The following is a 27,769-nucleotide window of genomic DNA, read 5'->3' as shown; positions in this document are numbered from 1 at the left end:
CAGGACACAGTTTTTTATCCTTTATCCTCTCAACACTTCCAAAATACTGAGAATTCACTTACAAGTTCCTGATCTATCCAGCTTCATGATGCCCCTCTCTACAATTTGTTGTACGTCAGCTCAGAAAATTTTGTGTGCTTTAAAATATGAACACGTGGTATCATCAAGATTTTTCAAAAACAAATGAAAATTTTGAGCATCTCTGTGCTTGAACACCAGAAAAAGAAACCTTTGAAATATGTGCCCTACAGAAAGCAGGTGAGTACTTCCACCTCCGAAAATCAATCCCATTTTAAAGAAGTCCCAAAATTAACATGAAAAAACAGGAGACGCCCAAGACTGCAAGAAGTAACCCTTCTTGAAATTCTTAACTAAGACAAACTGTAGTTAAAGTATCTAAGATTAATTGTGCAACACAATTGATACAAATATATTTTATTATGTGAAATTATGGAATTTAGATAGGGATATATAGATATCAATGAAATTCATAGTACTATAATATCTGTTCAGCAAAGTTCATTATTGTGTCAATTTGCATTAAACATATCACTACCACAAGACCCAAGTACATAATATAATCCAGAATAGATTTAGTGAAAAAATTCTCTACTATTTCTTCTTCTAATCCTTTTCTGTTTCCTCTCCAATATCAGTAGCAGTTTGAGATTTCAATTTGAATGTCAAGCTTCGTGTTGAAAGCTTCATGACAGCAATTCTGGAAATATTACGACAAAACGAAGAATTAGCTTGCACAGCACCATTTTGCTTTTTATTTCTTCCAAGACCTATGCAGACATTTGTTTGAGGCCCAAATGCTATAGGTAATAGATTATAAGTGTGTTAACACCACATTACCCTTCAATCTCTTACTTTTTGTTTGAGTGTCAAATAAGAGAAATCCTAATCAGGATAAACATGGGGAAGACTGATGGGATTAAAAGAATGTCAATATGTAGGAACATTTTAAAGAATTACTCTTGATATAGCCTTAATCTGAGAATTCAAACATTCTCCAAATCATGAAAATAAAGCACAAGAAGAATACAAGATAGACCTCTGTCTCAAGAGATCTTAGACATCCAAAATTGTTCACTCAAGGTTCTGTATAAAGAAGGTCAGGACAAAACTTTTCAATTAATTAAAGCAAACAACATCATCTTATTTGGATTAAAGATACACACAGCCTGTACAGAAAGAGAATATCTTCTGTAAGATATTGGGGGTTTGCAGCCAGGTTTTGGTAGCAGAGGGGCTACTGGGGTGGATTTTGTGAGAAGCTGCTGGAAGCTTCCCCCATGTCCTGCAGAGCCAATTCCAGCCAGGTCCAGGACAGACATGCTGCTGGAGAAGGCTGAGCTAATCAGGACTGATAGTAACACCTCTGTGATAACATATTTAAGAAGGGAAAAAAAGTTATTGGGCAGATGAAAATGGCAGCCAGAGAAGAGCAGAGTGAGAACATGTGGACAACTCTGCAGACACCAAGGCTGGTGGAGAAGGAGGCGCAGGAGGTGCTCCAGGTGGCAGAGCTGAGGTTCCCCTGAAGCCCATGGTGCAGACCATGGTGAGGAGCTGTTCTCCTCCAGTCCATGGAGGTCCATGGGCGTGCAAGGATCCACCTGCAGCCCATTGAGAAGACTCACACCAGAGCAGGTGGATGCCCAAAGGAGGCTGTGACCCCACGGGAAGCCCATGCTGGAGCAAGGTCCTGGCAGGGACCAGCTGACCCATGGAGAGAGGAGCCCACACTGGAGCAGGTTTTCCTGCTAGGATTTGTGGCCTTGTCAGGGGGCCACACTGGAACAGGTTGTACCTGAAGGGACTGCACCGTGTGGAAAAGTGACCCACGTCGCAGCAGTTTGTGGAGATTTTTGTGGAGCAGTTTGTTGCCTGTGGGATGGACTCACGCTGGAGAAGTTCATGAAGGACTGTCTCTCTGGGAGGGACCCCATGGATAGCAGGGGAAGGACTCTGAGCAGCAGCCAAAACAATCTGTGATGGACTGAGTGTAACCGCCATTCCCTGTCTCCCTGTGCTGCTGGGGGGAGGAGGTAGAACTTGGGAAGGAGGGAGGGGTGGGGGAAAGTGTTTTTAAGATTTCTTTTACTTCTCATTATACTCCTCTGATTCAGTTAGTAATAAAGTTAATTAATATCCCCACTTCGAGTCTGTTTTGCCTATGACAGTAATTGGTGAGTGATGTCTCCCGGTCCTCATCTCAACTCACAAATCCCACATTATATTTTCTCTCCTCTGTCCAGCTACAGAAGGGAGTGATAGAGTGGCTTTAGTGGGTACCTGGTGTCCAGCCAGGGTCAGCCCACTACAATCAGTTGTCCTTATCAGCTCTGCTCTTTAGCAACAGAATACAGATTTTCAATGTGGAACCACGAGCTCTGCTTATCTTGCATTCAGTCACAAGCCTGTCAGTGGTTCTACAGTCCAAATCCATAACTAGGCTACTAATTCTGTGTAACATGTCCCAGGAGACAAAATAATAGCAAGATTCCCTTGACATTCTGCTGTACCTGTATCTCTTTAATCTTTTTCCAGCCTCTAATTGTGATTTTCTTGAAAGTGAGGATTCCATTGATGTCTTTCTATTAATAATGAACGGAAAAAGATGTTGGCATCAACTGTTTTCCTTCCCTGACAACTTTTTTATCCACTGTAATTCATTTAAAGTCAACACATGAGCATTAGGAACAATCCTAACTACAGCTATCACCTATGTGCAATGCAGACTGTAACTCAAATAATGTAATTCTGCTCCCTTACCAGACCAGCAGAATAAAGCCTAAACATGTTGAATACCTCCGAGAATATAAAGTTTAGCCTGCCCTGATGCATATATGACAATTATAACTGCAGCCTCATGTGATCTGCATGTACATGTATATAAGAGTATTGAATAAAAGGAGAGGGTTTTTTCCGTTGCTGGTGGCTCAACCTTTTTTAGAGGCAGTTTGTTTCATATCAAAGTTAAATTTAGAAATCTCATGTATATGGCATTAAAACTGTCTTTAACGTGAGGCAGTTTGTGTCTTACCTACTTAGCATTGATCAGATGGGTGTGCCTGGCAAGCCAGAGCTGATGAGCTCAAGCACTGTAAATTCATATGCTTTCTGCACACTACGTTCTGTCAGTAGAGAAGCTCAGAAAGCAAGTTAAGTAATGATTTTTCCAAGTTCTATAAGGTCTTTACTAAAGAAAGATGAAGTTTCATCCATGTCTCCATTTTGGACAAATCAATGTGTAATAAGACTCAGTGGTTTAAATTAAAGGTTACACAAATCTAAACTAGAGGACTCTTTTTTTTTCATTGTTATGATACTAATTGAAACATCATATTCAGCACTGTGGTAGATTTTTTATCTCTGTAAATGTCATAATCAAGACTAGCATGTTTTCTCAAACATACTCTAATTCCTGAAGGAATTAGTTCCAGGAAAATCTTAGATATATGTTATGTGGGAGGTCCAGTTAGAGATTCGAAATGGTTTCCACTGGCTTTATACTATACAAACAACCTAAGAACCTGTGACTGAATAGTTGTAGCTATACCACTCCTGTTTGGGGAACAACCATTATGGTCACAATGCTCTTTCAGTGGCAAAGCTCTTTTCAGCTCCAGGCTAAAGTATCCGCCCTTAGAAAGAGACTTGTAATTTGTCAGTTCTGGCTCTTTGTATGTCTTTAATAATTTCACATTTCTTTCTAGTTTTACTAAATCACTGTCATTGAATTCACAAAGAATTATCAATACTTTGGTAAATTAAATCATTTATTTATGATAGAACATACTGATCTGTCATGTATAAATCTACCACTAAGGTCTAGTAATTCAGTGACTAATGCATGGCTCACATGTATGTTTGTTCCAGTAATGAAACTGTAAAATAAGCATTCAGTAATATATCTTGCCCAGTATTATAGTTTGAAATAATAGTGATTGAAGCCCACACATGTGAAGAAGATTGACTATTACCTAAGACATAAATCAGGTGTCTTAGGTGTCTTTGATCACAAAGAAATCAGCCAAGTTTCAGTAGTTAAAAACTGGAAAATAAGGCAATTACAGCATTTTCTGGTTATACTATAAGAAAGAGTGCTCAAGCACATCACTGTATGTAGTTTAAGTATCTGTCTTCTTCCACTTTTTATTCCAAGACTGGCGCAATTTCACCTTGGAGACAGCTTTACTATAGGGTTTATGCATTAAATCAGCTTTTCCACTTTTCAAAAGCACAAATGTGTCAGGATCTGTCACCCTTTTATCTTTGTGAACAATGCTAGGCTAAACTGAATCTGATTCTTGGGCAAATGTAAAAACTGATGAGGATGCAAAGGATCCCAACCTTTGTAAACACTGGCATAATCTGCAGAGGGACAAAGAGAGTGAGAAAGAGAATGTGAGACACTGGTGAAAGAATTCACAGTGCTTAGGAGCCCCAATTATGGGCCAAGATCCCATTTGTATTGTTTAATAACAAAAGAAGGTTCTTGCCCCAAAGCACTTACAATAAATGTGTATTTGAAATTAATTTTCAAGGAATGCTAGGGTAATTGTGTGTGCACTGCGTTTAACATATAAGGCAACACACTTTTGCAAACAGCATGTATTACTGGAATAAAGCCAGCCAGAGTCTGTGTATTGTTAAATTCCATTCAGAAGATAAAAATTATTGTATGATATTGGGCAAAGACATAATCTCTTCATTAATAAATTCCAATTTTTAAATGTGTTTCTATATTAGCTATAGAATTTATGCACCTGACAGTATCTGAATGAGAAAAAGAAAAGATTTTGCATTCTATCACTGAATGACCTTGATAACCATAATAGAAATTAGAAAATATGTTCTATATTTGTTATGGAAAATGTATTCTCCAAAGTATTACAGTAATCATTTTTTAAGATCATAGTAATTTAACAGTTCCTCAGTTCTTCAAGTACTCTGGCCTTGGATGATTGCTTGAACCTTCACATAGACATTACCTGCAAAGTCTTTTAAAATATTTTTAATATTACAAACTCTTTACTTGCCTTGATATATGTTTAAAGATAATGTAGTTTAATGAAAGGCCAGATGAAGATATTTCATGGTCTTTCATGGCACAGCCAAGGTAAAATGAAACTGTGTCCACAGATATATTGTCAAATGTTTACTCCTCATTTTTATGAAAATCTTTTTATTTTCTCCTTCAACGAAAGCAAAGAAGTGAGCTCTCAAAGAAGATACATCTTTCACATTGGGCAACAAGAACCATTTTTTCACTCCCAGAGGCTTGGATCTAGGAATTAAATTCTCCACCATTAGACTGCATAACTCAGTTCTTCACAGTGCCAGTAATGGATGAACTTGTCCCTGTATAATGTACAGCACTGCTGACACCCTTGGGATCTTGCCATTCCCTTATGCAAAAATGATCTTCCTGATAGCTATACTGTTTGGTGAAATGCTCTGGGAATTTTCAGTTCTTGTTTCTCATGTGGTTTTTTTCCTCCCACTCCCCATCCCTTTCTGTAAGCTGATCTTGCGAAGTTACTCTAGAGAACAACATTCCTCCCCAAATCTCCCCAGTTTATTGAACCTACAGCATTGTAGTCAGTTCTAATGTTTCATGAAGACAGTGAAATAATGTTGCCTAGAAAACTATTCGAGAAGCACAAGGCCTTCTCAGACATAAGGCTTTGGCTCCATTTGTGGTCCCTGAAAGTGTCAGTCACAGTAGGCACCATGCTCAGAACTTCCTCTCTCGCATTCCTATCTTCCTTTGCTCCCTGACCTATTTCAAGGTCTTGGTCCTACGAGGTGCAAATCTCTTCTTTCCCAACCTGCTTCCTATGTAAGCCATCACCTGATTTCTTTCTTCCTCAGATTTCTTTCCCCCTTCAGTCAAAGGTTCCCAGTCTCCCACCTCTTGCATTTGTTTGCACATGGGGACTAGCAGCATTAGGCTGGAATAACTTGTAATCTGCATTGTCTACTGGTGTGTAACTGCAGTATCTACAGCAAAGTTCATCTATCTCCCTGTGGTACCATCACAGGATGGTGCATATATTGGATCACACCACTTCTCTCCTCAGGAGACCCAATTTGTGAAGCTCAGCTTTCAGAAAGGAGGTGTTGGATGCTTTTGAGCCCTATCAAGTGGAAGACAGTTCCACAGAGATCAGAATGACACAATCCTGCGCTCCCAAACTACAGAAATCAGTTATTCGCTCCTAGTTATTACAGGACTACATGACTTCCTTGTTGGCTTTAAAGATTCATCTTCCTCTCTCTACTGGAGTCTGTCAGTAAACCCAAGTGATCTCCCACCACTTTTCTTTGAGTATAGGTGATTATTTATATATGTTTATATTTATAGGTGACATATTCATATAAAGCCTATACTTTCCCAATGTTTTACATCATTAAGCCCATCCTTTGCAACCACAGCAGCAAATGCAGGAAGTACTTCTTTTTTCTGAGCATTCACAATGAATTCAGAGCAAGACTTCCTCTGACTTCTGCCTGCCAAAGTATTGTGTTTTGAGTACATTCTAAAATTTCCCAGAGGTACTTCCAAAGGTTATGCAAGGCTATGATTCAGAGAAATGGTGCTGAACACCTATGTGAGAAAGTGAGCTGTGCTCAGCTGCATACATTGGCTCAGCTCTTATGCAGACACCTGGCAGATACAGACCTTCAGCTGACATCTGTGCTGCTTGTACTGTGAAATCACATCTCTGTAATCCAAAAGCAAAAATGGAGGGGAAGAAGTAGCAGTAACCATGGAGAAAGGAGAGTGCAGTAAGTTTCATGTAAGCCCTAATATCAAGAAGTGTAGGACACAGAGTAGTGGATTTTGCTTGCCACCAAAACAATTTTCACAGTAGGTGACATACAAAATTATCCTAGACACATTCATTTTTTTATAATAATCGAGGAAAATTACACACACATAAAACTCTTGTCATATATAGGGCAGTAACAGTCATTACCACAGGAACTGTTAGATGCCTTCTTCCAAAGAATCCTTCGGAGACATCACAAGGGGAAGTTACTACGTTTTTGTAATCTGCAAAGGGTAATACATTTTGAGTGACACTACTGGTAGTTACTTTTTACAACAGCACCTCTACTTGCAGATAAACATTTTGAGTGACACTACTGGTAGTTACTTTTTACAGTAGGACCTCTACTTGCTGATAACTATCCCTTACCTTCTCCCCTAAAATGAAAAAAAATTAGAATGTCTACCAGCAAGAGGAGGTTTTATTCTTTAATACCTAGCTCTGTATCACATGGACAGGAGCACATCCCAAGATCAGAAATTTAAGACACGGGAAAACAATATTGCAGAAGCAATGTAGTACAGTGGTGGTCTCCTCATGCCTTTTGTGCTAAAAGAGAGACAACTAAAGGATGACTAGGTTGACAGTTCTTGCAGTTAACTTAACCTTTTGTTTACCTTCCCAGCCTTTCACAGAACTCCTAAGAGCTTTCCAAGTTGAGCTGGGCTGCTTTCATATTAAAAGGTTTCAGAAAGAGGCTATGTGGAATAAATGGGGTAAATTAGTAAATTCATTTATACAATGGCAATCATGCCTTCAGCTTTTGTAATTGGGCTTTTGTTATCAGGCCTTTTCATAGGTCTTTTCCTTAGAGGTAACCTGATGTGTGAGAGCTAAAGCAGTTCTCTCATAGACAGCCCTCTGCTCCCCAGATGCCAGGCACAGATTAGCCAAGAAATTATTTCTCCTTCATTTTTATTTCTGTACATCTATTTGGTTTCTGTAACTGTTTTTGACCAGGTTTAGAGGTTAATATGGATTATATATGTTTAGTATTGTATTTAGAAACTTCTTCTTGAACAATATGTGCATGTTAAACCAGAAATGCATGTATTCTTAATGTGAATATATTACTCTAATTTACTTACATTTATTTTTTACAAGTCACTTATTGCATCTAGACTTCAGACCAAAATCCGGCTCCTCCTACCTGTTAGTATATTCAGTATGTAATATGATAAGATTATACTTTATTCTGCAGTTCTACAAAACATTAAATAATACTTCATAATCTGTGATTGCCTTTTTCTTACAGAGTTGCTAAGGTAACATGCTGGAACTTGTGGTTCAGTTTTATTCAGCTGACTGGTTTTTACATTTTAAAAATAAAATATTTATAACATTAAGTTGTGTTTATTATTTATATAACCTCTGCAATTCTCCTTAGACTTCTGTGTAAAAGACAAAGGCAGCCTGGTGTTTAGGACTACCTTTTCTCAGGGGAGATGATGTGAGGGAAAGGTATATGGCACTAGACAGTAGTTCATTAAGTAGCTTGTTGCTCTTGCAGGAGACTCAGATGTTGGAAGATTTGATCATCTGTCACATTTTCTTTGTTTTGCTAGTACATGCTTGTCTCTCCTGCATCATTCACTGTTGAAGCCCTTCTCTGTGTTTGGAACAGGTACCTCCTATCCCCTTCAGGAGAAGCAGCAAGCCCCCCATGACCTGACCCCGCTATTCTGAACTGAAGCATCTCCTATCTTATTGCTTCTCAGGGTATATGGCAATCTTGGGAAACATCTCTGTTGCATGTTAGGCCAAGCACAACCAGCTGGGCAGGTTTTCCTGCCTCTGCTTTTCACCCTATCCATTGTGTCTGCAACTCCACTTCAATGTCATCACAATTCCTTGTATTCAAGGGCTTCTGTGCATGCTTCCCACTTAAGCATTTATTTTAATGATTCATCAATATTTTAAAACACAATCCTCTTGGAATCATAGAATTCCGTCTTTTATTTAGGAAGTCAGATGACCATCAAATGTCTATAGATTGTAGTTTCACCACATGCAGGCTATTCTGAAGATATAATCTTTAGAGAACCTCAGTTTCAAGGCTTAGGAAACACCTTTCTCATCAATCATTTCAGTAACTCAAACTTGCTGCTTCCATTGAATTGGAAAATAGTACGAATGCATGAAGTGCTTATCAAGTTTAATATTTTTATTCACCTAGTTTACTGCCTTCCCATATGCCCTTTACTTGCAGAGGACTTAAGACAGAAGTTAAAGGAAGTGCAGTTATTCTGCTGTTGTCTATTCAGCTTTCATTAAGTAAGTCGACGCATGGCTCACACTCATTCTCAAAACCAGCCCATCATCTAAAAGTATTTACATAAGACTCTTTGCATTATATACCAACCTCTGCAACACTAGTATTAACTACTGACATCTGCCAAGGCTGACTAGTAAGTGCTTTACAGTATCAATTCATCCTAAGCAAAAAGCATGTTTGAGTGCTGCAGTGCTCTTGTTAACGCCAATAAGAAGTATCAGAGCTCATATGACACCTAGCAGAAATTAGTACCCACATTCAAAGAAAAGCTTTTGTTATTTTTCAGAGTATTATGTGGACTTTATTGAGATGACTGCATCTGACACCTGCTGTAATATAAAATGCAGCTATAATTAGCCAACTGATGCTCTCCACAGTTTAGGTCGAATCCCTTCTGTGGGAATTATGCTTTAAAATATTCAGAACTCCAAGTGGCTCTCATTACATTTAATTTTTACTTAGAATTAGGTGGTCTAGAAAAAAAATTTAGGATTGTAATAGCCCCCCGCTGAATGCCACACAGCAACGTGAAAACCCATAGATTTTTTTCCAAATAAAAAATGAGAACAAGCAGACTACACTACAGCCTTCAATTGAAGTCTGGCTTTGCTTAATTGTACTTTTTGCACTCATCAGTCTCTCCTCTTCAGAGCAAGCTACAAAAATTGCCTGAATAGCCAAAGAAAAGTTTCCCACAGTCACTGGTCACAGAAAAACACCATTGTCCTTCCTCACAGTTTGATGGACAACATTTCTATAAATGGGTAGCCAGTCTGTCAATGGTACCCTTGCTGAAAAGGCAAAAGAAGAGAACAGATTCTGCCAATATCTGACAAAGCATGTTAACACATAATCAGGCATTCACTAGTCAGGCAGCTGCCCCTGGGACCTTCATAACACAGGTGCCTTTAAGCCATTTCCTATTCACAGATAAAGGAAACAAGCAGGAGATACCTGGGAAAGGAGCAGTCTATTGTGGCCTGTCAAATGTCCATCTTCTAGGCTGCCTGTATAAAGCCAGAAAGAACATAAAGGAAACTTCAGCCTGAACTGCTAAATTATAAAACAGCAAAATACTCTCCAACTCCATAACTCCAATCTTCACTTAAATAATAATTTAAAAGGTTAGTAAAGGAGAACCATGCCTTATAAGATGTACCTTGTTCCTTCTTTTTCCTGTATCAAACAGCAAAAGATCTGTCATGTCCCCAAGGCCAACAACTAGAATAAAGTCAGCAGTGGTGGTCTCTGGGCTATCACCTTCACCCACTGCAGCTTTGGTATGGTTTGTCTATGCCTAACCTGCTCTCTTCACCCAGCTGAGCTATTAAATTCATCCTTTAACTGAGGAAACTGAAATTTTTTTGATATTTAGTGTGAATAAAAGTGATTAAGCTGCAGGACAAAGACACTTTCCCTCTTTTTTTATCAAGTTTAACTTAGTGAGCCTAACAAACAAGTGTCATTTCATAGCCAGCGTTACCTAAAGGCCACTGAGTAGAGTGACTATTTTACCAGTGAACAGATTGTGTTAAGACAACAGTTAGCTATATGCAAAGGAAAACATTTCTTGTGCATAAAGATGCCTATTTCATACACTCACTCAAATGCCAAACACCATAGGCCCAAGCAGGAACTCAGTTTATATTTAAGTAATTTCATTTATTTTTCATGGTACTTTCAGTAGCACTGCCTGTGTGTTTAATATTAAACACATGAAAGGTCTTTACCAAATTCTATGGAAGTTCCTGATGGAAGCAACTCATGGAAGGAATATCTAGAAAATGGTTTCAGGAGATGCGTCACAATGACTGGAATTCCCCTGATGTTGTTCGGAGGCTCCTGCAGGTGTTGTGCTGTCTCTGAGAACATAAACTGCTGCAGTGCAGCACAAAATGCAGCAGAAGGCAGAATATTGCATGGTACAAACAAATAAGTGCACAAAGCTCTTCTGTACACTTCTTTCTGAAACAGTGTTGATGTCGTGACTTCTCCTTAAGCAAAAATTTCCTGAAGAGTTCTAGTTATGATTTCTCACAACTACCATTCTCTAAGTGGATCTACTCTTCCACACAGGCTATATATATACATGAAATTAAAACAGGAAATGTCTAAGCTCCTGGCATAAAGTTATTCAAATGGAATTCATAGCCATAATGAAAATAAAATGCAGCCAAGAATTAATAAGATTAAGGTAAAATGCAGTATTATAAAATATAAATAAAAAAAAGATTTATATCTCTTGCCATTTTTTCTTGATCAGTTTTTAGAGTTTTGTCTTTTAGCACTGCCCATACCTGTTCAGCTGAGCTGGAGTTACACTCCTCAACTTTTTAAAAGGACTGTTTTTTCTCTGCTGAATCAGTCTCAGGTCATTATCAAACTTACAACCTAGGCCCAGTCTTGCAAAGGCTTTTACACACAGGCTTAGCTTTATGCACATGAATAGTCCTTTAGAATTCATTAGAATGATTTGTGCACAAATAAGCAGGTGCATGACTAGCTTCACTGAAGGATTGGGACCCAAAATGTCAAAGACTCCATATTCCCTATTAACAAATGCCTCTTCTGCATTAGAAAAATACTGACAGTGTAAAGATGAGTGTAATCCTTTGTTCATTTACTATAATACAAACGAGATCATTCAAATAACTTTGTAGTTACTTTATATCCAAAAAGGGCATTATTTGTACATTACTTGTACAGATTCATAAGTTTAAGCTTAAAGGATTCAGCTACCTATCTTACTTTGCCATATGGATATATGAACTCCTTATGGCTATTTTGAGAGGCTCAACTCAACCACATAATACAGGTCCCTAATTTCAACTATCAGTCCATGAATCTCATATCTAAAGCAGATACAGATCTGGTTCCTCAAGTCAATATTGGGGGGAGCCTACTAGGACACAGAAGGACTGATCAGACCAATAATGACAGAAAAGGGTAGGAAAACGGTAATATTTCGAAAAAGACCTGGCTCACACCTATGTGAAAAGCTTGTACATAGCATAGTTGAAGAACCCTTTTTAAAATATTCCAAAGCAACTATTACTATTATTCATTTTAAAATAATAGTCAAGTTATACTAATAAAGATGCAAGCTACATCTTTTAAAATCAAGTACTCAGTAATCAAGGAATCCCGAAAGTTAAATTTTCTCTGAAATAAATATGCTATATTCCTGTTTCCCTGTTAAATATAGATTTTCAAGTGTCCTGTTAAACCTGAGTTAAATATATAATATGTGAGGCCCGTACATATTAATGCAATGGAAAGTTATTACATTTTAGACTGTCTTCAGGTGTGAGTGCTTAATTTCACATTGCGTGCATCAAATTATTGACAGTTTACAGACAGGGGAAACACTGTGAGCATGGACACCTACTCTGCAAGATACCTTCTACATTTTCATGTGATAGTCTCACAAAGAATGATAGGAAGGAGGTTTATATTCAAATCTTTCAAAGTGGCTATAGAAGTCTGGAATTTGTGAACACAGAATAATTATAATAACAGTTTGCTGACTTCTAAGAAGAGCTGTTGAGCTGGGACTTGCAGCAGGGGTCAGTTCTCGATCCCAAATTATATAACTGAACTGAAGACTTTTGTGCAGAGAGAATCAATCTTATTTGCATATGGCACCAAGAAAGGGGGGGCAGGCAGGTAGATAAAATTTAAATATGGTGTAAAATTACTAAACAAAGACATGAAAAATAAAGTATGGCAAAGCATGGAACAGTATTAGAAAATCTCAAGGGTAAAAGAATTCAGAAAGGAAGGGCCATGGGTCTATGTTCATGTCAGGATAAGGACACTAAACAGAATTTGGGCAACAGCAACATGGATGTTAGGAAGAAATAAATTATTGAAGTTTGTATGTATATATATATATATATATATATATATATATATATGATACTTATGGGTTCAGGGTTTTTTCCTTTAACATCATAGCTGTATTTCCCACAGGACATTTCATACAAATCCCATTCCAATCCCGTCTGAACAGGGCTTTCTAAATTTTGATAGAGTGAGAGAAACACCAAAATTCAGCAAAGACATTTGCTTTGAAAAAATGCAGCTCCTATTGGAGAATTAGATTTGCAAATCAGAGCCTTATCTGATGAAGTTAATAAGCACACGAGTACATTTTAAGGAAGCAGGTTGAGTTTTTTACAGCTGGCTAGTACCTAAAATTAGGCACCAGCTTAAGTATCGTGTTGAACCAGGATCCATAAATTCGGTGGGAGCAATACCTTTTCCTGGGTACCTGGGAAGCAACAGAAGTGCTCTTAATTCTGAAATTAATGCTTGGAAAAATAAATAAAAGCTTTTATTTTGGAGGGACCTGGTCATGTCCCATTTTAAACCAATGAGTAGGATACCACCAATTTTCTGTTTATAAACTGAGATAATTTAAAGCAGCATTGATAATCTGAATATTAAGGACAAATACATTTACAGCAGTTGGTGTCAAGCTGCACCACTTGCCTGGGGCTCTGGGCAGAATTCAGGGTATTGTCTTTAACTTTGAAGCTCCAAATTATTTCAGTTAAAGTTTTTTTTCCTGAAGCATTGCCTTTTTACCTTTCTCTGTGCTACAGCTGACGTAAGCAGAAGTACACAGCACAAGTTTTTCAATTCAGGAGAAAAATCTGCTTATACATTATGCAGCCTCCTCAGCTTAGCACTTCACTCTTGAGCACAACAAGCTTCAACCACTGATATATTCTGCAAAGCACCTGCCTTTATTTGAGTGTTAGGAACAATTAAAGTATGAGTTCAGAAATTATGGTAATGTAATATTCATCAGAAGAAATAGTGCTAGCAGTTATGACAGTGGTGACCAGCAAACAGAACTTGTGTCAATTTACTGAAGTTTTCTGTGATTTTAAAGTGTTTAAAGGCACCTAGAGTTGGAAAGAGGTGTATGTGCTTATCATTCTACAAACCAAATAAAAAGAAGTAATAGTCCAAAATCAAATCATTTCAATTCAACAACAATATTTGCTATTTCAGAACTTAATGGTTTCCTGCTTATATTTTTCACGGTGGTTTCAGTGGGAGAAGCTTTTATAGGCCTCACAGATCCATTTCAGGGATCAAAGCTGCAGAAGATTTAATGTTATCATGATAACTCTATCCTTGAATGTTGAAAGCAATTGCAGATTATTCCCTCCTTTGGTAGTCACATTATTAAAATAGCTGGACATTACTGCCAAGTTAGACATATTTAAATCTTCTGATTCCTTCTAAACAAGTATCTCTATCTCTGGCAATCCACTTCTTGCCAGTTTCCTATAAATTCATTCCAAATTGCCAGTGTCTTTCCAGCAATGAGAGCTTCCAATGTTTTATTGTTTCACCAGCTTTAGTAAGCATGCCATATAATTTCCTCTGTCTTTATAGGAGGCCTGGATTTACTGTGGCCAGCTTTACTGCCAGAAGCAATTGCAAGTGCATTCATTTTTACCATGCACTACATGCAGTGAGCATACAATCATCTTTTGGAACCATTCTGCTCTGGCCTGTCTCTTCCATTAGATATGAACATTTAACATATTCTGTCTTAGCTGTATTTCCACGTTTTTTCCCTATTCTCATTTTCTCACATGCTCTCATTTTCCTAATCTCTTATATTACTTTGGATTACTTCTGTTCATGTTTGCATAATGCATTGCATAATTTAACCTGTGACATTTCAGATGATACTGAATTTATCCAGTCAGCAGCCACAACGCAGATCAAGGTCTTCTGAGACAGTGAAAGTAGGAAGGAAATCTTTACCCATGGGAATTGTTACTCTTTCTCTAGGAGAAGGTATTTGTTATCAACAGGAAGAGCCTGAGATCTAGTTTTTGCTTGGTAAATAATAGGAGGACATCAACAACTCTACAGACTATTTCACGGTCTTTTGCTTACTCTTGTAATTATCACTGAATAAATAACCATGTATTGCCTCCATGGTCTCTTGGTATCGTCCACATTCACTCAATCTCCCTCGTATTTCTGAGTATATGGCAACATAACCTCCAGTATCTTTCTGACATTTATATGCTTATCTATGTATTTTTCACTTGAAATGTTTTGTACCCCAAAACAACTTCTTGTAGATGTAAAGATAATGCGCTCAAAAGCAAAGGAAAGATCTTAGGTCACTCAACTAAGAAAGCTACACATGCTCGCTGCTAAAGTAGGCACACACCTGCTTATCACTCCAGGAAAGCTGCATTTTCCAAAAGTGGAATTTATCAGGTAGCTGAGCATTCATCACTTGAAGTTAAAATTCGATTCAAATGCCTGGACTTGCTCCATCTTTGCAGGTCATGGGGAAATCAGCCAGGGCAAACTGTCTCCTCTGACACAGAAGCAACAAACAATGCCAGGTTGTTACATCTATGCTCCATATTCTGTTCTGTCCAGCAAATTACTTACACCTTTATTCATTGTTGTAGTGCTGGTGGGGGAAGGACAGTGTATTTTCCCTTTTTCTGAAAGCTTCATAATTTGATCCAAATGAGATGATTACATTTTGCGGAGTTGTTTCAGCTGCCTGTCCAGAGCCAAAACTGCAAGAGGTAGGGCAGGCTGAGGCAGTCACGGCTTGACCATGAGCTGGAGTTAACACTGTTGCACAGAAACGTGAAACAAAATTTCACAATTTATCTTAATTGACTAACATATTCTGTGTATGTTTTCAAGATGTTGTCATTTGACAAAAACAGTATCTTTGCAGGAATTAAGTAAATTGCTATATATTTCCGAGCTTCCAACTCATGAACACATTCTGCTGTAAGCATTTCTGAACCCAAAGAATGGTTCTCATCAACTGAATCCAGCTAAATGCCATCTAGCTCACCTTAGGGAAAATATTCTTGGTAACTGCAGCTCTCCATGAAATATATTTGTAATCATTAACACTGAAGTCCTCTTTGGAACTTATTTTCCTCTGGAATTGAGCAGGGTTGGATCTACTCAAGTCTTCTGAAATATTGTGCCAACTGCTGTTGCTGAATGCCTTCAGTTTAGTGGGATTTATTTTCATTAAATTTAGGTAAGTCTTATCTGGATACTTTATAGGGAAATGCCTTTAAAGTAACACCTAAAATAACTGCCAAAAAAAATTATCTGCCTTTCTAACATTTTTATTTAAGAATGTTTTAACACTCGTATATACAACAGCTCTTACCATTTTCCAATGGAATAAAAGATATTGGGGGTGGGGGGGTGTGTCAGAACAGGAATTAGTATGAAGGTTAAAGGAGCAAAATTAGGGTATCAAAAGAAGCATCAGGTAGAAAATCTTTGTCAGCACTACATTGTTTTAGGAAAGAATTAAGACCATCTTACAGGGAACGCAATTTTGCAATCCCCATAATCAGAGTACTCTGACAAACCTTGTAGCCTGATTTAAAAACAGCCCTGCTGTAACCAGAAGAGTCAGATCTTTGAAGAACAAAAAATAGCGAAGGTGTATCCAGAAAAACACAGCTGAAGCAAGGGCAGCAATCTGACGCACTTAAATAAACACTTGTTGTCCTCCTATGAGCGTGCCCGACAAGGGCCCGCGCTGACCGCTCCGGTGAGCCTGCTGCAGGGCAGGATGAAGCCCGGGGGCAAAGCGGGAGGTGCGGGACCAAGGTGCCCGGCACGGCCGGGCACGGCGCAGGCAGGACTCCAGCCCGCGCCCTGCGCCGCTCCGCCGGAGAGCCCTCCCGATTGGCTGCCGCGCCTGTCCATCAGCGCTCGGGGCGGGGCCAGCGGCAGGGTTCGTCATCGCGGCGCGACGGCGACCGAGCCCGGCCCGGCGTTATGGCGGCGGCGGCGCCCGGCCCGTTCCCGCCCGGCAGCAGCGCTCCGGACACGGACCTCGCGGCCTCCGAGGTAGCGAGCAGCGCTCTGCGCTGCCTGGCCGGGCTGGCGGGGCAGGTGAGTGCGGACCGGGCGGAGGGGGAGGCTCGAGGCGGGGCTGGCGCCGCGCCCAGCTCACCTCACCTCGTTTCGGGGGCCCGAGCTCTTGCTTGTGTCCGGCCTGCGGGGCCCTCCCGGGCTCCAGGAACAGACTGCGGCGCTGTAGAGGACACAAGTCTACAAACCAGGGAGCGGCCTCGCTCCTGGCTGTTGTTCGCGCCCGCCCGCAGGAGCGTGGCTGCCGCGGAGGCGGTGCCGGCGGCCACCCCCTCTCCTTCCGTCCCGGCCCGGGCAGCCTAAGGCGGAAGGGTACTGCTGCTGCTCTCTCACAGTCGGGGCCGTGCCTTTGCCTCGTAGTGACGGGACGTTTCGTGTCAATTAGTAGTTTGGCGGATGATCTCTGCCGTGGGATACTGCAGTCTACCTAATTGCTGTATCTTCACATTCAGCGATTCTGAATTGAAACGCTACTGAAAGCTTACTGTGTATAAGGGATCAGGAGGTTGAAGTTAGCCCTGCCTTGGTAATAACATACTGTGACACAAACAGTGCATTTCAGTGGGTCAGAATTTTTAAAGGAGCTTTGCTCTATGGTACTTAAGAACACCTACTTTAGGTTGAGTAATGGCTATGAATTATTTAACAGATGTTACAGTAGTGGTGGGAGGCCCTTATCAGGAGAAGGTTTTAGTAACAACTATTGCTATAAATAACTTACAGATTAATGTATTTTCCACTGTGGAAACATATATGTAGTTCTCTGAAGGCCGTAGAAGTACACTCTTGCTTCAAAAATTAGCACTCTAGAAGTCTGGGACCAGATGATGAGCTATATCTGCAGGAGCTAGTGTAACTTAATGTATGTTTATGTAACAGAACTACTCAGAAATGGACTCTTAGATACAGAGGCAGTTTGGTAGTAGCTGCTGGCTGACCTGAAATTAATTTTTAGAGTATTTCACCTCGTCTGTGTAGAACTCTGTATTATATTTGCTTCTCACCTCCAAATCTGCTAGTAATTGTCTCAGTTTTCAAACAAACAGCATCCCAAATTACGGGCTTGAAAATTCAGGCACTGAGTAGTAAGAGTCTCAGTTTTCCTATCTCTGAAGTGGTTAAAAACTACCCTAGCTTTTGAATAGGAGTGCAGTGCTAAACAACTTGATAATCATACACAGAGACATGAAAACTAGTTATGTAGTGAGGATGAAATGCCCCATAATTCTTCTTGGTGAAAATTCTAAATGTGATCAGTGAAGAACTAGTGAATGTCAGTTTATCTAAATGTAATACTGTTATTCATAGTGTTGTACTTACAACAATAATGTTAGTGAAAAGATGGAACTCTTGTATTTATGAAAACCACAAAGAAGACTAACGAGAAAGTTTCCTAAGCTCTTAACCGGGGTACTCATCACAAGTTTAATTGATTGTTTTCAAAACTACATTAAATGCTCTTACTTTCTCTCTTTTCTTCAGTAGCTTACTTGTTCTCCAAAATTTGCTGTACAGGTAGCATGTCACTGGAGAGAGCTTAGTGATTTTTAAAAATAACTGGGTGTGCATCCCCTCAGTAGAGTTCCAGTAGTTACAGTCTTCATTGGTGTTTGGAGTGTCTTATTTCCATGACAGCAGACCCATTTTACTGTCCATTGCACTGAACTATAAGGGGTTGGTTGCTCCATCTTAGGTGGGAAAGTCACTTTAATTGCTCAGTCAAGATCCTTTCCAGCTGTTAAGCTACACGCTTTCTGCCAGCACCTGAGTTAGATTTAACTGTGGTGTTTTACCCACTTACTGACTCTAGCAATCTGTCTTGCATTTTTAACTGAAAGTACGGAGTCCCCATTTTTCTTTTATAGAGATGAGTGAGCATGTGCCAGATTCTTAGCAGTCACAGTTTGTGGTCTGTCATAGTAGTTAAGGTTGGATTTATGCTAGCAGGTTGGATTGTAAACAGGAATATTTCTGGTGCAGTAATTTTTTTACTAGGGCAATCAATTGCAGCACAGTGACTGGGAGGACTTCTGAGAATAACAACTCATAAAACCAATATGGCTGATCCTGAAAAGTTCTTTAAAACTCTAGTGACAGTGTTTTTCGTAAAACAGATTTCAAAGAGCTGGAATGATTTACAGTCCTGTAAATGGCTGCAGAATAGGCTGTGGAGTTATAAACAGACAAAGGCCTTAAAGTTATCAAAACACTGAATTTATAAACCTGTTTGTCACAGTTCTAATAGGTATAAGGACGTGAAACACCGAGAACTTACGCTGTTGTACTGGAAACTTGTTTGAATGGAGGAGGGGTTTATTCTTTAATTGTACTTAAAAACAGTGTCTGTGAGTTGAAAATGTTACTGGCCTCTAAATTATTTGAAGTCAGAAGTTCTGAAGGTTTTGTTCATTGAACCACCTGGACAGTAGTGGCACACTGTGATATGAAGGCACACATCAGCTGATTCTTTTCGAAAAAGGGGGCCTATTAGGAAATTGCAGTAGGACTTCTGTTTTGTTTCATTACGACAACTTACAGCTGCACCTTTTTTACCCTGACAGTGGTCTGTAATAGAGCATATAGGGGATGTTACTGTAGAAACTCTGTGGAGAAATACATGTTTCAGATGATGACATACACACAATGGCTTAATTCTTAAAGTAAATTTTGTTTCTTCTAAATTCTAAATACATTCTTGATTTTGAAAGGTATTCAAAACTATTATTTCCTAAAACATTACTTTTTTTACATCCTATGTAGCTTAAGTACTAAACAGGAATAATAATTTGTGTGAAAATTGTCTAAAATACATTATATATCTAGTCAGACTGTTTTGCTTGCTATGTAATTTGGGAACTACTGCTGGATTTAAAAAGGCTGATCTTTGACTAAAGAAGGAAGGCTCAGGCTTATGGTTCTTTGCATACAAAATTGTGATAACTCATGTGGAACAACTTATCATCCACAGCTTTTCCTTCAGAATGATGGAGGCAGTCTTGTATTCATTTCCCATTGTTTCCTTGTACTCTGTACAGTGGATTCAGGAAACAAATGCATATGCATTCTGTGTTCTCATCCGTAATATTTGATGCTGTTAGAGGGTAGATGTCTTTAGACTATAAGTTCAAGGTCACTTTTGTCATCTTCCTGAGGTACCTTTTTCTATTTCACCCACAACCCCTTTTTTAATGGAAGGAGGAGTGAGGGATAGACATACAAATATGCATATAAATTGGGAATTCAGTGTGGCAAGCAGAGTACCTCTACGCCCTCTTGATTTTAAACAAGAATTTTATCTGTATTTAGAATTTGGGGATCACTTGCAGAATGTTTGTTTGAAGAAAAACCTGCTTGGCTTTAAGAAATGAAAGTGCTCATTACTTCAAGATCTTGAAGAGTTTTAGTATAACAAAAATGGTGAAGGTGGGTGTGAATGAATGTGTGTAGTTAATTAGTGATCACTGACAATTGGCTCTGTATTAGAAAGCGAAAGTTTATTTTTAGCTTATAGAAGACATGTAGTTCTTTTAAATAAAACTTCAGATTCACTATATGTGTTTATTGCTTTGGGAATTAAACATTGCAATTCCTTGGTAAAGAGAATAGACTGTGGCAATTGTTATTTTGATCCAAATGCATATACAGGAAAATAGTGTGGTTTGGAAATGGATTTGGTAGTGGTACTGTGTAGTCTAGAGTTTGTTTAACCTTGAGATTTTTTAAATATTTATTTTTATACACATATTTTTAATGCAAAGCTTCCTTTGGATTTGCAGCAAGTAAAAAATTCAAGAATGTGACATAGTGCCACATCAAGACATTGGTCATGCAGGCATAGATAGTCTTACAAATCTCTGAAGAAAATACATGAACATACAGGAGATTGCCATCCTGGATACATGTTTCTTCCTACTGGTGGTGCTAGCGTCTGTTAGAAGTAGGTACAAGTGATCAACATAAATGGTATGCTTTTGTACAATAATTAATTGAATAAAGCTAAGGACCAGATTAATACAATGACTATATGATGAGTTAGTAAGGAATTTTTAATTTTTGAATATGCTCTACAAATACCACGACAACTGCTTGGACTATAATTAATATCAAACCTTTCCAATGTCCTCATATAAAAAGGGTGTGGGTCTGTATGAGACTGAGCATAATTGTTGTCTTGTAGTAGTCTTGTATAGTTCTGTGATGTTGATACAGATAACATAATTTTTTATTGTGTTTGTTTTGCCCTGTTGAAGTTTAACCTCGGAGACGATATTGTGAAAGTTGTAATCGATTGGAGCAAGCTTCAGAGCACATCAGCACTTCAGCCAGCATTGCTCTTTAGTGCACTTCAGCAGCATATTTTATGTTTACAGGTAAATATTTCATGGGACGCATTTGACTTGACAAAAGTGATCAACAACTGAAAGTAGTTATATATCTAAACTGTAAAATTTTAGTAATTTTGATCTTACATTGTTCTGTTCAACAAAAAAGGAATGCAAAAGTATTAGATGCTCGGGATTCCACTATACTCCATAGGTACTCACGCTTACGGATTTTTCAGATTAGTGTTGAGAATAGCCACTGTAGGTGAGCAGGCTGAATAAATGCAGCCTCATTGATTTCTAGACTTGCATTATAAATGTGATACATTTCCATCTATGGTGGGTTATAATTAAGCAATAAGACACGGCAGGTGTGTGTCATGCTATGATAATGATTCCATGCGTTGGGTGAGTTTTGAGGCTCATAGAGTGCTTTCAGTGGTTCAAGAAGTGGCATTATCCCAGCATGACACATCCTGGAGTGTCTTACTGCAATTAAATATATTTTCAGTGTAGTTTTTTTTTTTTAAAAGAGTAATTTCTTTGACATTAATGTCTCATCTTGCCAAGTAGCCAGTCACCATTACTGTCATTTCTTTTAACTATTTGAAACTTTCCTACCCTGCGAAAAGTACATGTAATTTAGTTGCATGGCAGGGAGTGTTAGCGGTTTGTCACCTAGTAACTGAACAGTGTTTGACTTTGATAGTTCATATGTAAAAGATGGGGATTTGAATACTGGTATTTTACTTCAGCTAGTCAATGAATTACTTCAGGTGAGTAGTACTGAGAGGATGAGAAAGGAAGTTTCTGTATTTGCTTGTCTGTAGGTAAAAGAAAGGCCCTTTTTTTTCCAGACATCCACCAAATCTTTGGTGTGATGAACAGAAAGAGAAAATATGCAAGATAAAAGCAAGTAAAATTTACATCCAGCTGTCAAAACACTGCAAGTAGGAATTTGATTCCATGTAAGAAAACATGACTGGTAAAAATCATGTTGTCTTTAAAAAAGTAAAATAATTACTGGAGAGAAGATAAAACTATGGTATTCAGATTAGGTGAAACTGATAAAAATTAAAAAAGAGGCAGTGGCATATATATGTACTGAGGTTTTGTTATTACATCATGTGTAAGAGTTAGTGCAGTAGAATAAGCATTTTTGCCACTACAAATGTCAGTGCATTCTCTCATTTAATTTCATGACCTAAGTAGATAATCAACCGTGTCAAGCAAAGCATGTGTTCGGGATAATGCCTACATATTTCATGTCTGTGTTCTCTCATTCAGTTGGGCAACTGTGGTTTCAAGTGGAGAACCTAGTGCTGTGGTGATAAAGTAAAGGCTTTACAGTGTAAAAGCACTGGCTTTCATGTTAAGGAGGAAAAAATACTAAGCCTTACTGTTCTGAGTAAGCATTTGAATGACATGTTAATTAAGTGGCAATGATGCCAGCGATTGAAGCTTTGATTCAGCTAGTAACAGGGGAGTACAGACTGATTGTCACAGAAATTTGGGAGTTTTCCTCTACAAATCTCTAAAAGACACAGGTCAAAAAGGTCAGAATCATGGTGTGCACAGTATTTGGAAGGCTTTTTTCTAATCTTATTACTGTACTCCATTAGAGGAAGATGTTGTAATTCCCAAAAATTATTTCTGTTGGTTTGGTTTGGAAATTGTGGTAGTACTCAGCTTTTTGTTTTTATAGGATCTTTTGGCTTTTATTTTTTTTAACCCTAACATACAGTTTTCTTTGTTCAGCCTCTTTTAGAAAAACTCCAGGCTTTGATTAAAGAGGAAAATATAGGCCATGTTGAACCCGCAGGTAAACCAGAAAGCCAAACCTGTGAAACAAGTTCAGATATTTATGATGGTAACTGTCAGACTGAAGAAAAGTATCCAAGTTATGACTTGGGAGATCTGAAAGATACTCGTGTTCATTTTGATCCAGAGGTGGTCCAAATAAAAGCTGGAAAAGCAGAAGTAAGTGATTTACCTAAATTTAAAAACAAACAAGCAAAAAAAAATCTTTCTAAATTTTAAATTTAAAGAATGAAGTAGATATATGCCATCATGTTTATTACCTGCAGATTGACAGGCGGATATCAGCCTTCATCGAGAGGAAACAAGCTGAGATCAATGAAAATAATGTCAGGGAATTTTGCAATGTTATTGATTGTAATCAAGGTAACTGGCTAGCCAGACTTTAATCTTCATAGCAATTTAAGTTGTGTGGGTTTTTTCTTTAATAATTTTTTTTATTTTCAAAAGCACTGGTCTATATTTAAAACTGAACTTTCTTTTATGAGTAACTTTGTTTTAAAATTAGGAACTTGCATGTGCACTGCAGTTGTCAGAAAAACAAAGGAAGTAGTCACTGGATGACAATATTTAATGCGTCTCATACAGAAAGAGTATAGCTATTATTGTGTTCATTTTAACAATTTCTATCTTAGATCAGATGATTTTGTAGCAATTGTTCCCGGTGCTTAACTAGGTGTTCCTCCAAAGTAAATGGAATTGCAATTCAGAAATGTCTTGTGAATTGCGTATTCCAACTGAAGTTAATTTGATGCTAGTTAAATTACAAAGAACTATTTTTACAATCCATCTGAGTTACTAGCTACTTAAAAAAACTTTTCTTTTAACATTGCTCATGCTGTTGTTGTTTTACATACACCAACTGGTACAATTGGCTGTATCTGTAACCAAACAATCTTAAATCCATCTAGCAGGCTGGATTCCATTTACACAATCAGTAACCCTGTAGGCAAATGCATCTTAAAAGTGAAGACACTTTCAGATACATAAGTGGTATGGAGACATTTTCTAAGTACCTGTGAACCCAGATGTGCATTGTCTCTGTAATGTACTTATGCTCTTGGAGATCAATGTGTATTGTTCCATAAGCTTCTAGGAGAGTAATTCCTTGAATGTTAGTTGGAATTCAAATGACATCTGAAGTCTAGTAGAATATGCTAGATAGTAAAATACTGATTCTTAAAATTGTTAATTACGTACAGAAGAAATTGTAAGATCTTTCTTGGTATGTTCAGACATAATAAATAAAATACATGTAAAACTTTAGTGTATATGAACAGAGTTTAAAATGTAAACATTAGAATAAACTGAGATGGTCTCTACTGTAGGTTCTTATGGCTAAACAAATGCAATAAATCGCAGGCATCAGAATAAATACAGGAAGACTTAAAAAAATGCTGATGAGTACACTATATCAGTCTAAAAATACGAGAACAGTTTCAGAAAAGGGCATAAAACCAAAATAGCACTGGTAAGCAGGAAAAAGGCTTCTACAGGAAGAAAGAAATAAGTTACAGAGAAACAAAGTGAGAAGTAAGAACCAAGTAAATTTAGTCCTGATCCAATAAACTACTATGTACATGTGTGCATACATTTATATGAGAGACTTATCCAATTAAAACCAGTAGGTCCATGCAAGTGTATGAAACTATTAATGGGCAAGTGTTTATAGAATGAATGAAGTATTTCTAATGTTTTTATTGTCTGAAACATTTTAATTAGATTTGTAAAATACAAAATAAATAAATAATTAATACATAATTAAGACCTCATTTTCTATATTATTATTTATTTAGAGAATAGCTGTGCCAGAACAGATGCAATTTTCACACCCTACCCTGGATTTAAAAGCCATATAAAGGGTAAGCAGCTCTTCTAATACCCATTTTATTAATTGTCCAGATATAATAGCATTGATGAATTTTTGACTTCAGAACTTTTTGTACAATGCAAACGTATTGATTTTTGACTCTAGTGAATAATTTTACATCTTCAGTTGTGCCTCCAAGGTTTTCAATCCCATATCTGCTTCACTAAACTAATGCTTAGGCGCTAAAGACCAAAACAAAATAGCCTATTTTCATTGTCTGAAAGGAAATGTGCAAAAGATAGAGCAGGACAGAGAAGCTGAACAATTCTTAGCTTTTCTTCAAAGATGAAACCAGCAGTTCAATTAAGGAATGGAAATTAAATAGAGTTATCTTCTATTCTTCATTAGTTGGTATAATGTATTGAAATAGAAAATAGTTTTGGGACACAGTGAAAGTTCCAAGACATAGTTTTATGGGAAGTGACAGACTGGGGAACAAGTTTACCACTGCACTAACTTTTTGAAAGGAGTAGATAGTATAGAAATGGTTGTCCAACAGAAGTTATGTATAAAATATTGCTTGTCCATCTGCTGCTCTCTAGGTGTACACAAGTTACCCTGTCTAAAAACAAAAAAAAAATTCCCAAAATGAGAATGAAAGTAACTCTTGTCTCTCTTTTGAGAGAGGTAGTATTCAGTTATCCACTTGATATTGGTTCTAAAAACCAGTTAATTATTCTGAATTATATAATTCAGAATAATACTGTGAAGCACAATGATAGGTATTGAAAGGTCTGGTGAGTTAAGAGGGAGGAGATGGGAAAGTGAGTTTGATTTTAGAATCTTTCACTAAGAAGCTCACTAGTCAGTTTTTTAAACTGAGTGCTAGTTTGCGCTTCAAGGAACAGTTCATAACTGAAACATGAATAGACATAGAATAGAAAGGAATTGGAAGTAAAACCAGCATAAACTAAAGCAAGAATGTAGCATGTGGCCTTCATGAAATACTGAGTAAGAAGGGGTGTGTGTGTGTGTGCGTGCTTCAGTGTCTGGAACTGCCAACAAAGCCTTTAAGTCTACAGTACACTGCAGTAGTTGTATCAGGAAGGACTTAAGAAATGACTGCGACTTAAAGAGAAGTGATCAAAATCATCTGATGAAGACATGGCTCAGCGTGGGTAAAAGAATCGGCTGTAGAGTCACTAAAGCTTTTACTCAAATAACAAAGATTAGAAGTGAACTTCCTTGTTGAGGTTCATACTGGTTCTTCTGGTTGTTTACCTCTCCGTGTCTTCATGTATTTATGATGCTTCCTGTAATATTTGGTCTGGCCTCTTCTTTGCATTCATAACAGCTCACATGTACAACTGCTGACATAGATATCAAGGTTTCTGCTATTTATCAGCAGCTGATGACAAATTCTTGGTACTGCTATTCTACATGAATGTATGAGTAAATCTTTTAGTTTGCGTATGTGAAGTCCTAGATTTTTGTCTTCTTTAGTTGCTCATGCAAAAAATAGGAAAATACTTTTACTTCAACTTTTGATCTTAATGCATGTGGGACCTTTCGTATGAGAGATTTGTGTGAAATTGATTTAACACAGGTTTTTATGTTTGAATATTTTGATTCTTTTAGTGATATATATGTTTCATATGTGAAATTTGTGTTCTCTTGACCTAGTTTCTAGGGTAGTAAATACATACGGACCTCAGACTCGGTCTGAAGGAGCGCTTAGGTCTAGTCACAAAGCCAGCCTACCCATGCATGATTGTGGAAACCAAGCTGTTGAGGAGAGATTGCAAAACATTGAAGCACACTTACGGTTACAAACAGGTTTGTATCGTGTTTTAATTTTGACATTGGTATGCCAGTTTATACTACAGTTATCATTACTATGGTAAAACTGGGCATGTCTATAAAAATTGTTACTGTAAAACAGTGGGTAGATCCACTGAAGGGTTTAGTCACCCCAAGTGCAACAATCCTATGCCCAAAAGGGAACCCAGGTTTAAGCCCAAATTGGGATGCTGAGTTAGTGAATGTACACTTTATGTGGTGGCAAATGAGAGAGGCACTTCAGAACAGGATTTAAAACAATGTGGAATATTTGGTGGTAGGGGTTCTTCATAGCCACTAGAGTTGTCCTGACTTGACCCACTGAACAGGAAAAGCTGAGGTTAGGTCTCAGTGCTGCTTCATGGACAACATGTCCTGGGGACAGAATCAACCCAGAGGACAACTGAAAACCTTTCCCAACAGTGGATGATTCTTAAAATAATTAAATGTAAAGCTTATTTCCCAGAATCTGGGAAGCTTGTTGTCAATACTTCCCTTTAGCCATGCAAACATGAGTCCACAGTTTTCACTAAAATAAATCCCATAGCCACCAGGCTACTGACGTGTTTTAGGTAGTTGCTTTCCTCACCACAGCCCCAGTTTTTTATATTATAAATCAATGAGGCATTTATCAAGAAGGAATTTGTATTTTACTTGAAAATTGTTTACAAAACAGGACAAAAGCCCAGATCTTCATCTAGTAAAGTGAAATTTCTACACATCACACTGCAGGCATACTTGACTTTTTTTGTCTTTTGAATACTGAATAGATGCCAATCCATTCTCTAGGAATATGGTGAACATTCACTAGATTACTAGATTCCTCTGAATATGTACTGTATTAAAAGTCCTCTGGCAGCAAGGAGAGTAGGATATGCCTAGATACAGTTGAGGCAACAGTGAGAGCTTCATGCTTAGCTGTATAGCTGTGTGAAAAATAAGCTGG

At 38.0% G+C, this 27,769-nt stretch overlaps 1 protein-coding gene and 1 long non-coding RNA gene across 3 annotated transcripts in view; one reads left to right on the top strand and one right to left on the bottom strand.

Annotated features, from left to right (window-relative positions):
* Positions 1 to 414: 414 nt before the first annotated feature.
* Positions 415 to 10,108, bottom strand: LOC120324360. The gene is made up of 4 exons (XR_005565623.1): positions 10,078 to 10,108; positions 6,996 to 7,072; positions 2,532 to 2,603; positions 415 to 718 (listed from the first exon to the last, which is right to left on the bottom strand). It is a non-coding gene; the product is annotated as an uncharacterized LOC120324360 (long non-coding RNA).
* Positions 10,109 to 16,916: 6,808 nt separating this feature from the next.
* The window catches only part of LOC113990930 (MAP3K12 binding inhibitory protein 1), a 15,843-nt gene continuing 4,990 nt past the window's right edge, over positions 16,917 to 27,769 (top strand). Inside the window, exons 1-6 of one of the 2 annotated variants that reach the window (XM_027726805.2) lie at positions 16,917 to 17,055; positions 21,285 to 21,404; positions 23,115 to 23,336; positions 23,444 to 23,540; positions 24,971 to 25,036; positions 26,668 to 26,820. In XM_027726805.2, the coding sequence (XP_027582606.1) occupies positions 16,939 to 17,055; positions 21,285 to 21,404; positions 23,115 to 23,336; positions 23,444 to 23,540; positions 24,971 to 25,036; positions 26,668 to 26,820 (775 nt within the window). In that variant the 5' untranslated portion in view covers positions 16,917 to 16,938. Of the gene's footprint in view, positions 17,056 to 17,089; positions 20,458 to 21,284; positions 21,405 to 23,114; positions 23,337 to 23,443; positions 23,541 to 24,970; positions 25,037 to 26,667; positions 26,821 to 27,769 lie in introns of those variants that run through there. The other variant, XM_039386727.1, reaches the window with a different exon arrangement.

Source organism: Pipra filicauda, unplaced genomic scaffold, assembly GCF_003945595.2.
Source record: "Pipra filicauda isolate LSUMZ 115617 unplaced genomic scaffold, ASM394559v2 scaffold11_size5308982_pilon, whole genome shotgun sequence".
NCBI classification, from domain to species: Eukaryota; Metazoa; Chordata; class Aves; order Passeriformes; family Pipridae; genus Pipra; species Pipra filicauda.
This window is presented reverse-complemented; position numbering and strand designations above follow the sequence as displayed.